This window comes from Anguilla rostrata, chromosome 7, assembly GCF_018555375.3.
Source record: "Anguilla rostrata isolate EN2019 chromosome 7, ASM1855537v3, whole genome shotgun sequence".
Lineage (NCBI taxonomy): Eukaryota > Metazoa > Chordata > Actinopteri > Anguilliformes > Anguillidae > Anguilla > Anguilla rostrata.
Window position 1 is genome coordinate 490,508 of NC_057939.1, and position 12,414 is coordinate 502,921.

The 12,414-nt window shown below is 48.0% G+C and overlaps 1 protein-coding gene across 1 annotated transcript in view; it reads right to left on the reverse strand.

Moving 5' to 3' along the window:
* Nucleotides 1-81: 81 nt before the first annotated feature.
* Nucleotides 82-12,414, reverse strand: part of LOC135258438 (FACT complex subunit SPT16-like) — a 23,252-nt gene continuing 10,919 nt past the window's right edge. Inside the window, exons 11-23 of the mRNA XM_064341832.1 lie at nucleotides 10,507-10,572; nucleotides 10,307-10,405; nucleotides 8,606-8,721; nucleotides 8,199-8,352; nucleotides 7,553-7,680; nucleotides 6,861-7,123; nucleotides 6,547-6,665; nucleotides 5,150-5,388; nucleotides 3,612-3,687; nucleotides 2,779-2,948; nucleotides 2,427-2,576; nucleotides 510-652; nucleotides 82-273 (exon numbers count right to left, since the gene is read on the reverse strand). Of these exons, the coding sequence (XP_064197902.1) occupies nucleotides 167-273; nucleotides 510-652; nucleotides 2,427-2,576; nucleotides 2,779-2,948; nucleotides 3,612-3,687; nucleotides 5,150-5,388; nucleotides 6,547-6,665; nucleotides 6,861-7,123; nucleotides 7,553-7,680; nucleotides 8,199-8,352; nucleotides 8,606-8,721; nucleotides 10,307-10,405; nucleotides 10,507-10,572 (1,830 nt within the window). The 3' untranslated portion in view covers nucleotides 82-166. The remainder of the gene's footprint in view (nucleotides 274-509; nucleotides 653-2,426; nucleotides 2,577-2,778; nucleotides 2,949-3,611; nucleotides 3,688-5,149; nucleotides 5,389-6,546; nucleotides 6,666-6,860; nucleotides 7,124-7,552; nucleotides 7,681-8,198; nucleotides 8,353-8,605; nucleotides 8,722-10,306; nucleotides 10,406-10,506; nucleotides 10,573-12,414) is intronic.

Sequence of the window (12,414 nt, forward strand, 5' to 3'; positions counted from 1 at the left end):
TGCGTGCAGTGTTGTGAGTGGTGTGGGTTTTTGAGTGAGTGATGTGCTGCTTTTGAGTGAGTGTGTTTGAGTGAGTGTGTGTGGTGTTGAGTGAGTGGTGTGGTGGTGTTTGTGAGTGTGGTGGTGTGTGTGTGTGTGTGTGTGTGTGTTTGAGTGAGTGATGTCATTAACGCCGCCTCTTCTTCTTGCTTCTGGGGGGCGGGGCTGAGGATCGGCCCTTCCTCTTCCTGGTTGAGCTTTCGTTTGTGTCCTCATACTGACTCTCTTTGTCGGCTGGGAAAGATCACACAGTCAAAGCAGAGCACAACTCACACACACAAACCCAACCTAAACTTCCCCAGAGTCAGTCATCATTAGAATTCTTTTAACTGCTGTGACTCCACCGTTCAGATAAACACACAAGCTGTGGCCCGAGCCCAGCACACCTTAGCACCCTGAACTCACCCCTGTGCAAACGGTGAGCGGGAGATCGGCTCTGTTATTGGCTGACAGTAGGTCACATGACTCACCTTTGCGAGCTTCTTCCTCCAGCTCATCCCAGTCCTTCCCACTCTCTTCCTCCGAACCCAGAGAGGCACTGTAGTCTAGAGAAAGAGAGAGATAGGGGAGGGGGGAGAGAGAGAGAGACGGGAGGGTGGGGAGACAGAGAGAAATTCAGTGTTTATGAGTGTGTATAGTGTTCACATGAGTATGTATAGTGTTTATATGAGTGTGCAGTGTTGTGAACTATACTGAACTACACAATTTGGACTTCTGCTAAACCAGTTGGTTATTACCTCAACTGTAACCAGCTCAGCCCATGTTATTATTTTATTTTATGCTGTGACTGACCCCTTATTACATTTCTGTTACATCCATTCTGCAGCTACTTTACACCAGGCTGGCCAGTGAAGGATGGGCTCCCCCACTATAGCCGGGTTCCTCTCGAATTTCTTTCCCATTGGGGAGTTTTTTCTCTCCATCGTTTGAGGGTCTTCTCCCCACTGGGAGTGTTTTTTTACCTCATGTGCTATTTGGGGGTTCAGGCCTGTTATTTTCTCTTTTTCTGCTACTCTATAAAGTGTCTTTGTGACAGTTTTTTGTAAAAAGTGCTATTCAAAATGTATTTGAGTGTTAATATGTGCGTGTAGTGTTCATATAAATGTGTATACTGTTCATGAGTGTTAATACTGCTCATGATAGTGTATTGTTTACATGTGTGAAGTGTTTATATGATTATGCACAGTTTACGTGTGTATAGTGTTTATATGAGTATGAAGTGTTTACGTGTGTGTATAGTGTTTATATGAGTATGAATAGTGTTCACGGGTGTGAACAGTGTTTATATGAGTATGCATAGTGTTTATGTGTGCGAATAGTGTTTATATGAGTATGCATAGTGTTTACGTGTGTGAATAGTATATGAGTATGCATAGTGTTTACGTTTGTGAATAGTGTTTATATAAGTATGCATAGTGTTTACGGGTGTGAATAGTGTTTATATAAGTATGCATGGTGTTTACGGGTGTGAATAGTGTTTATATGAGTATGCATGGTGTTTACGTGTGTGAATAGTATATGAGTATGCATAGTGTTTACGAGTGTGAATAGTGTTTATGAGTATGCATAGTGTTTATGTGTGTGAATAGTGTTTATATGAGTATGCATGGTGTTTACGTGTGTGAATAGTATATGAGTATGCATAGTGTTTACGTGTGTGAATAGTGTTTATAGTGTATGATGGTGTTTACGGTGTGAATAGTTATGAGTATGAAATGTTTTCCCGATTGTGAATAGTGTTTATACGTTTTATGTGTTTCTAAAGGGGTAAGTTAATGAGTGTGTAAATCGTTACTCGAAAGTATCTCATTCTCAGCAGGTAGTACCTATCTTCCATCATCCTCCGTCCCATTTCTCCTCAATTTCTCCATTCTTCACTCACCGATTCTCATTTCATTCCTCATCATCTCCATTTCATTCACTACCAGTCTCCTTCATTCACTCCCTTCTCCATTCATCACTCATCTATTCTCCATTTCATTCACTCATCTATTCTCCATTTCATTCACTCACCTATTCTCCATTTCATTCACTCATCTATTCTCCATTTCATTCACTCACCTATTCTCCATTTCATTCACTCATCTATTCTCCATTTCATTCACTCACCTATTCTCCATTTCATTCACTCACCTATTCTCCATTTCATTCACTCATCTATTCTCCATTTCATTCACTCATCTATTCTCCATTTCATTCACTCATCTATTCTCCATTTCATTCACTCATCTATTCTCCATTTCATTCACTATCATCTCCATTCTTCCTCATCTATTCTCCATTTCATTCACTCACCTATTCTCCATTTCATTCACTCATCTATTCTCCATTTCATTCACTCATCTATTCTCCATTTCATTCACTCATCTATTCTCCATTTCATTCACTCTGCATTTAATGGGCTCACCTCGCTCTCCGGGTCCAGGAAAGACCAGCCGCCCTGCTCAAAGAACCCGTCGGGGTCGTCCACGATGGTCTTCATGATTTTGCTCCAGTTCAGAGACTGCACTCCCTCTGTGTACTTAATGTCACAGGAACTGGGGGGGGGGGAAGAGAATGAGAGAGGGGATGTACTCAATTACTCAGTACAGGGCTGTTTTAGGTGTTGGATGTGCAGGTGAGGGTTCGTATGGTTACTCAGAACAGGGCTGTTTGAGGTGTTGGATGTGCAGGTGAGGGTTGCTATGGTTACTCAGTACTAGTTATTAGGATAGGGGCGGGCAGGGGGCGGGGCCTCACTTCAGCCACTCCTTGATTGGGTCCAGGGAGTTGATGGGCACAGCGTTGATCATGGTGACCTTCTTGCTGTAGTCCTTGTAGACAATCACCACATCAAAGTTCTTCAGGTGGAACTGCACACGCTCAAAATGCACCAACTCCACCTCATCTAGGGTCACAACAAATGGGGGCTGGGGGTACCCCAAAAAAAACAAGGACAGAAATGCACACCATCAGCACAGAAACACACACACAAGGAACAGCTATATTGCTATTACACTGTGCTACAGTGTGCTGCAGTCAGAGCACCGTTTCCAGGCCTAACTGCTACACTGCTACTATACCTGTATGCTACAGTCAAAGCACCGTTTCCAGGCCTAACTGCTACACTGCTACTATACCTGCATGCTACAGTCAGAGCACCGTTTCCAGGCCTAATCTAACTGCTCTATACCTGCATGCTACATCAGCACGTTCGCTATGCTACCTGCTAATACGCATGCTACAGTCAGAGCACCGTTTCCAGGCCTAACTGCTACACTGCTACTATACCTGTATGCTACAGTCAGAGCACCGTTTCCAGGCCTAACTGCTACACTGCTACTATACCTGTATGCTACAGTCAGAGCACCGTTTCCAGGCCTAACTGCTACACTGCTACTATACCTGCATGCTGCAGTCAGCACGTTCCAGGCTAAGCACCTGCTACTCACGCTCACAGTCAGGCCCGTTCAGGCCTAACTGCTACACACTGGTAGTACGTGGGTAGAGCCCAAATATTCAGCTAAGGACACAAACGCATGACAGAAATAGAGATGTCTCCACACTCATCCTTCTGCTGCTGTTACACTCACCCACTCTGTGACGTTACAGAGAGAGCTTGAGGTGGGCTGCAGCAGGCAAGTACTCCTGTAGGGGGCGCCCTGGAACCTACGCACCCGCACACACACACGCACGCACGCACACAAACACGCACACATGCACACACAGTTCAGTTATGTTAATTCAGTAGCAAATATTCCATCATAGGGGCGACATAGCTCAGGAGGTAAGAGCGATTGTCTGGCAGTCGGAGGGTTGCCGGTTCAAACCCCACCCTGGGCATGTCGAAGTGTCCTTGAGCAAGACACCTAACCCCTAACTGCTCTGGCGAATGAGAGGCATCAATTGTAAAGCGTTTTGGATAAAAAATTTTTTTAAAAATTGGACAGGAAAGCGGAAAGAATAGAACTGAGTGAGAGGAGGAAGACGGGGGGGGGGCTCAGCTGGTAATGAGCACGCCTTGGGGAGTGAGAGGAGAGGAGAGAGATTTGGGACGCTGGTGGGGGGGGCTTGAGCTGGTAATGAGCACGCTGAGAGTGAGAGAGAGGGGTGGGGGCTCAGCTGGAAGAGCAGCTGAGAGGGAGAGAGGGAGATGTGGGGGTTGAGCTGGTAATGAGCACGCTGAGAGTGAGAGAGAGGGAGAGACGTGGGGGGGGTTGAGCTGGTAATGAGCACGCTGAGAGGGAGAGAGAGGGAGACGTGGGGGGGGCTGAGCTGGTAATGAGCACGCTGAGAGGAGAGAGAGGGAGACGTGGGGGGGGTTGAGCTGGTAATGACACGCTGAGGAGAGAGAGGAGACGTGGGGTTGAGCTGGTAATGAGCACGCTGAGAGGGAGAGAGAGGGAGACGTGGGGGGGGCTCAGCTGGTAATGAGCTACACCACGAGACAGCCCTGCATTGTATCATCTTGATGATCAGAATTTATCTTGTGACAAACAATAAGACCATGGCTGCCATGACATTCAAAGCTGAAAAACTGAAAAATAGAGAGTGCTAGCTAGTGAGTGAGAGATAAAGAGATTGCTGGGTAGGTAGTTCACTGGTGTGGGAGATATAGAGATCACTAGCTAGCCACCTAGAGATATAGAGATCGCTAACTAGCCAGCTAGCTAGTGAGAGATATAGAGATCGCTAACTAGCCAGCTAGCTAGTGAGAGATATAGAGATCACTCGCTAGCAAGCTAGCTAGTAAGAGATATAGAGATCGCTAGCTAGCCAGCTGGCTAGTAAGAAATATAGAGATCGGTAGTTGGCCAGCTAGCTAATGAGAGCTATAGAGATCGTTAGCTAGTTAGCCAGCTAGTGAGAGAAACAGCGAGATTGCTAGGCAGCTGCCTGCTACGATAGAGAAAGATACCGATATCCAGCTAGCAAGATAGCAGTAACAAATAATAATGATCATAGTCATGACAGAACTACAGAAAATAAACGACAGGTTACATGGCAAACATACATCTTTGATACACTGTGAAATGCCATTATTTCTCTTCAAAAATGTGTAGCTCAGGTATGTATGACCTCTGACCCCATCCGCTCTCAGGCCAGGTCCCCACTCCGCACACGCTCTCACCCCAGGTCTCTGAAGGGCACCTCGAACTCCAGCTCCTCCTTGGTGAGCGTCTCCACCTTCTCGATGAAGTTCTTGAAGGCGGCCTTGAGCTTGTGGCGCATCTCGCGCTCCATCTGCTCGGCGTACAGGTCGTCGCGGTCGCGCATGTGCTGGTGCTTCCCCAGGTCCGTGGTGATCTCGCCCACCTCCGTGTAGAACTGCACGTCCGTGTGCCGCTTCTTCCCAAACATGATGGCGTTCTGCGGGGGGGGGCCCACAGCCGACATGTAAAACACACACACCATACGCACCGTATACACCATACACACACCATATACACCATATACACACACACCATACGCACCGTATACACCATACACACACACACACCATATACACCATATACACACACACCATACGCACCGTATACACCATACACACACCGTATACACCATACACACACACACACCATATACACCATACACACACACACCATACGCACCGTATACACCATACACACACACACACCATATACACCATACACACACACACACACTTATACATACACACACACACCATACGCACCATATACACACACACACACACTTATACATACACACACACACCATACGCACCATATACACCATACACACACACACACCATACGCACCGTATACACTATACACACACCATATACACACACACCATACGCACCGTATACACCATACACACACCATATACACCATATACACACACACCATACACACCGTATACACCATACACACACACACCGTATACACCATACACACACACACACCATACACACACACAAACACCGTATACACCATACACACACACACACCATATACACCATACACACACACACACACATCATACGCACCGTATACACCATACACACACACACACCATATACACCACACACACACACACACCCACCATATACACCATACACACACACACCATACGCACCGTATACACCATACACACACACCATATACACCATACACACACACACACCATACGCACCGTATACATCATACACACACACCATACGCACACACACACACCATATATACCATACACACACACATACACACACCCATATACCCACCATATACACACACACACCCACATACCCACCATATACACACACACCATACACACACACACACCCCCACATACCCACCATATACACACACACACACACACACATACACCCACATTCCCACCATATACACACACACACACACCCACATACCCACCATATACACACACACATACACCCACATACCCACCATATACACACACACCCACATACCCACCATATACACACACACACACACACCTACATACCCACCATATACACACCATATACATACACACCCACACACACACACCTTGAGGTGGAAGTGCAGGACGATGATCATCTCCCCGTCGCAGGGCTGGAACACGGCGTGTTTAATATTATTGTACAGGATGTCCACTTTATCTCCTCTTACTGAGGTGAACCGGAACCCTGAGAGGGAGGCAGGGAGGGGGAGAGAGAGAGAGAGGGACGAGAAGGGAGATGACAAAATAAGTATTGTCAGATGTTCACACACACACCCATTCCCACACACCCCCATCTTCCCCCTGCTCCTCTCCCTCCATCCCTCTCACCCCCCCCCCCCCCACACACACACACACACCCCGGCTATGTCTCCCCGCTCACCGTTGGTGTGAGCCTCCAGCGAGCCCTGCATCCTCTTCTGAGTGATGTTGGGCCGGATGAACAGGTCCTTGAGTTTGGGGTTGGAGCGGTTGAGGTTGATGACCAGGGAGTCCTGCTTGACGATGCCCTCCTTCTCCTTCTCCTCGGCCTCGCGGGTCTTGTAGCGCTTCTGCACCTCCTTGATGATGCGGAAGGCGTTCTGCAGGTTGGTGGAGGGCACCGAGGGGTCACCCGCCGCTTTCAGGTTCGAGGCGCGGTACGTTCTGACGGGCGGGGCAAACAGAGTACCAGGAAGTACTGAACACACAGATGCACACAGAGTACCAGGAAGTACTGAACACACAGATGCACACAGAGTACCAGGAAGTACTGAACACACAGATGCACACAGAGTACCAGGAAGTACTGAACACACAGATGCACACAGAGTACCAGGAAGTACTGAACACACAGATGCACACAGAGTACCAGGAAGTACTGAACACACAGACGCAAACATACACACTCACACACGCGCACACACACTCTCACACACATAAAAACACACAAAGTCACACGCACACACACAAACACGCATACACTAATACACGCGCACACACACACAAATGCACACACGCACACGCAACACGCACACACACCCACACACACAAATGCACATACGCACGCACACACGCGCACACACACACACTCACATCTCCTTGACGAAGGTGGCCTCAGGGTTGGGGAAGATGTTCCCCTCCTGCCGGCCCAGGTAGCTGCCGGGGACATAGAAGTTGATCCTCAGGTAGGTGTAGTCCCCCTCCACCGACATGCTGATGTTCTGTGAGAGAATACACACACACCCTGTAACGCCACACACACACACACACACCCTGTAACGCCACACACACACGCACATGCACAACACCGAACACCACTGTTGATGCGGAGATGGGGGCAGTGGGGACAGAACTGTGGGGGAGGGGGCAGGGCCTGCAGGGGTGTGGGCAGGGCCTGCAGGGGTGTGAGTGGGGCCTGTGAGTGTGTGGGGGGGGCCTGCAGGGGTGTGGGTGGGGACTGTGGGTGTGGGGGGGCGGGGCCCGCAGGGGTGGGGCCTGTGGGGGCGGGGTCTATGGGGCAGGGGCGGGGCCTGTGGGTGCAGGGCCTGCAGGGGGGTGGGGCTAGAGTGGGTGGGCCTGGGGTTGGGAGCCTGCAGAGTGGGTGGGGCCTGTGGGTGTGTGGGGGGGGCCTGCAGGAGTGGGGGTGGGGCCTGTGGGTGTGTGGGGGGGGCCTACAGGGGTGTGGGTGGGGCCCATGGTTGTGTGGGGGCGTGGTCTATGTGGCGGGGGTGGGGCCTACCTTGATGGTACCGATATGGAAGGGCGTGGCAATGCCAAAGACAGGCATGATGACTGTCTCATATTTCTTATCGATGAAGATCTTCATCTCCCTGATGTTCTTCTCCCGGGGCATCTGGGACACGCTCTTATAGGAGACGTTGGACTTGCGAGCCCTGGGAGGCAGAGAGACCAGTTAAAGCCACGCCCACCGCAGCACATCACATTTCAGCACCGCTCAGATTCCTCTTTCTCTCCCTCTCTCCACTCACTCTCCTCCTCCTCTCTCTCTCACTCCCCTCCTCTCCCTTTCTCCTCTCCCACTCTTCTCACTCTCCTCCTCCTCTCCCACTCTCCTCCTACTCTCCCTCTCTCCTCTCCCACTCTCCTCCCTCTCTCCTCCTCCTCACTCTCTCTCTCTCCACTCACTTTTGTATTTGTTGCTCTCCTTTCTGCTCTGTCAGTCGCCGTTTGGCCTCCTCATTCACCTGATTGGCCAGCTCTCTCTGGTGAGCCCGCCTCTTCTCCTCTGCAGTCATCTCATTCTGACCAATCAAAAGACAGGAGTGAGTAGCTGGATAGAAAATTCACTCTGTACACAGCATCATACTCTGGCATTGGCACACACACACTCACGCACGCACGCACGCACACAAACACACACACACAAACACACTCGCACACGCACACACACACGCAGGTACATTCATTCTTTATTTAGGTCCACATTTATGAAATACATCATAAGGGCCCAAACATATTTCAGTTGCTGTCTGATGTCCTTCACTAGCAGAAAGCATACCAGTAGGGATAAAGCAAACAAAATGCAGGTTAGATATTTGCATCTCAATTGCACCGACAGGAAACATTATGGGTACAAGAAACATCTTCTCCTCCATATACCGCGTCTGCCTATAATAGAGGAAACTGAGCAATATTTTGCCAGCCCCATTATCCTAAGATCTCTGACCACAAGCCGGTGGACATGGCCAAGGCTTCCAAATATAAAAACTAGAAGTTGACACATATACCCTAGTTCTGTTATGGCTTGTAATAATGGCTGGTATTTTAACTGTTTAGTAAGAAATGGTTCTTCTAGGCTTGCATCGAAGGCACAGCCTACTTCCAGTAGGAACACCTCTCTGTGGTCTTCATCAGTCATAGTAAGATCAGGTTTGTTTGCACTTACATTTGAAAATTGATAGAGGTTATTATTGCATTGAAACATTTGTGGTTTTACAGTGGAGTTTATATGTAACACAGCAGTTGGATGGAGAATGGATGATACATCTTTAGATATAATATTAACAATTCGATCATGTCTGGCTATGAACATCCCTTTATAGCAGAAACAACCATTTAGTATATGTGACATTGATTCAACAACCTGTTGATGTCCATGATATAAATAGTAAGGGTCGAGGCTATTAGGATACCAAATGGATAAATTGAGTTTGGTTGGTAACACTTGGAGGCGTGCTTTTACAGTGAAGATGAGGATTTCCTCATCAATCGCTGCATTTTTAAAAACTATATGCGACACCGTATGATCCGCATCATACTCTGGCACTGGCACACATACACACATGCACACACACACACACACACACACACACACAAACACACACACGCACGCACACAGGTACACACACAAAGACACACACTCTCTCTCTGTCTCTTTTCTTTCTTAATTTCAATTTTTCAATTTAAGTTGCTTCATTGGCATGGAATACAAATGTAATTATTGCCAAAGCATACATATATAATATGTAAAACAATAATATTAAAATAATAATGATAAATGTAACAATATATAACAATGACAGTAACAGAAGTAAATCAATAAATGTGTACAATGTTTATATGGGGTGGGAGGTCACTCACCGTCCCTCAGGTTACGACAGGCTGAAATGAAATATGCCACAATTGGGGCTGTTGATCCTTCCCCTAACAGAATTGCACGTTTTTCTTCTTTTGATATGAAATTTAAATTATTTATAATTTGGGATAATTTTTGGAAATATTTTTTTCTAATTTGTAAATATTTTGTGCAAGTAAGGAGGAAGTGCATCTCTGTTTCCACCTCTCCTGTCTTGCAGTGACCACATATTCTCTCTCTCTGTCTCGTACCCGAGTTCGGTCGGTCAGGAGGGCGACTCCACGCGCTCCCCTTCCCAGCAGCTCTTCAGCATCATCTGCCTCTTCATCATCCTCATCTTCATCCTCATTCTGAGACAGAGAGCGAGGGGGGAGAGATAGAGAAATTACGACTTTCGGTTTCGGTTTTTGAATTCTCCTCGCCAGTTCCTTGGGAAATGGCCGCAGCTCACCTTTAAGAAAATTCCAACATTTTTTATCTTCTTTTTGACCGGAGTAAGAACCGTAGCGGCTTCATCCTGCAGGACAGAGAGAAACAACAATCATGCTCACGCTCACGCACACTCACTTGTTCATGCGCACTCGCACGCAGGCACGCACACTCACGCACGCTCACTTGTTCATGCGCACTCGCACGCAGGCACGCACACTCACGCACGCTCACTTGTTCATGCGCACTCGCACGCAGGCACGCACACTCACGCACACTCACTTGTTCATGCGCACTCGCACGCACTCACTCACGCTCACGCACACTCACTTGTTCATGCGCACTCGCACGCAGGCACGCACACTCACCACACTCACTTGTTCATGCGCACTCGCACGCAGGCACGCACACTCACCACACTCACTTGTTCATGCGCACTCGAACGCACTCACTCACACTCACAACAACGTTTTAACACACCAACATACTGCGTATTCAGTGCACTAAGTGTGTTTTCAGTGTGTTGTCAGTGTGCTGAGTGAGTGTGTTTTCAGTCTGTTTTCAGTGTGCTGAGTGAGTGTGTTTTCAGTGCGCTGAGTGTGTGTGTTTTCAGTGTGCTGAGTGAGTGTGTTTTCAGTGTGCTGAGTGAGTGTGTATTCAGTGTGTTGTCAGTGTGCTGGGTGAGTGTGTTGTCAGTGTGCTGAGTGTGTGTGTTTTCAGTGTGCTGAGTGAGTGTGTTTTCAGTGTTTTCAGTGTGCTGAGTGAGTGTGTATTCAGTGTGTTGTCAGTGTGCTGAGTGAGTGTGTTCTCAGTGTGCTGAGTGTGTGTTTTCAGTGTGCTGAGTGTGTGTGTTTTCAGTGCGCTGTGTGAGTGTGTTTTCAGTGTTTTCAGTGTGCTGAGTGAGTGTGTATTCAGTGTGTTGTCAGTGTGCTGAGTGAGTGTGTTTTCAGTGTGTTGCCAGTGTGCTGAGTGAGTGTGTTTTCAGTGTGCTGAGTGAGTGTGTTTTCAGTGCGCTGTGTGAGTGTGTTGTCAGTGCGTTGTCAGTGCGCTGTGTGAGTGTGTTGTCAGTGTGCTGAGTGAGTGTGTTTTCAGTGCGTTGTCAGTGTGCTGTGTGAGTGTGTTGTCAGTGTGCTGAGTGAGTGTGTTTTCAGTCTGTTTTCAGTGTGCTGAGTGAGTGTGTTGTCAGTGTGCTGAGTGAGTGTGTTTTCAGTCTGTTTTCAGTGTGCTGAGTGAGTGTGTTTTCAGTGCGCTGAGTGTGTGTGTTTTCAGTGTGCTGAGTGAGTGTGTTTTCAGTGTGCTGAGTGAGTGTGTATTCAGTGTGTTGTCAGTGTGCTGGGTGAGTGTGTTGTCAGTGTGCTGAGTGTGTGTGTTTTCAGTGTGCTGAGTGAGTGTGTTTTCAGTGTTTTCAGTGTGCTGAGTGAGTGTGTATTCAGTGTGTTGTCAGTGTGCTGAGTGAGTGTGTTCTCAGTGTGCTGAGTGTGTGTTTTCAGTGTGCTGAGTGTGTGTGTTTTCAGTGCGCTGTGTGAGTGTGTTTTCAGTGTGCTGAGTGAGTGTGTATTCAGTGTGTTGTCAGTGTGTTGCCAGTGTGCTGAGTGAGTGTGTTTTCAGTGTGCTGAGTGAGTGTGTTTTCAGTGCGCTGTGTGAGTGTGTTGTCAGTGCGTTGTCAGTGCGCTGTGTGAGTGTGTTGTCAGTGTGCTGAGTGAGTGTGTTTTCAGTGTGCTGAGTGAGTGTGTTTTCAGTGCGTTGTCAGTGTGCTGTGTGAGTGTGTTGTCAGTGTGCTGAGTGAGTGTGTTTTCAGTCTGTTTTCAGTGTGCTGAGTGAGTGTGTTGTCAGTGTGCTGAGTGAGTGTGTTTTCAGTGTGCTGAGTGAGTGTGTTTTCAGTGCGCTGAGTGTGTGTGTTTTCAGTGTGCTGAGTGAGTGTGTTTTCAGT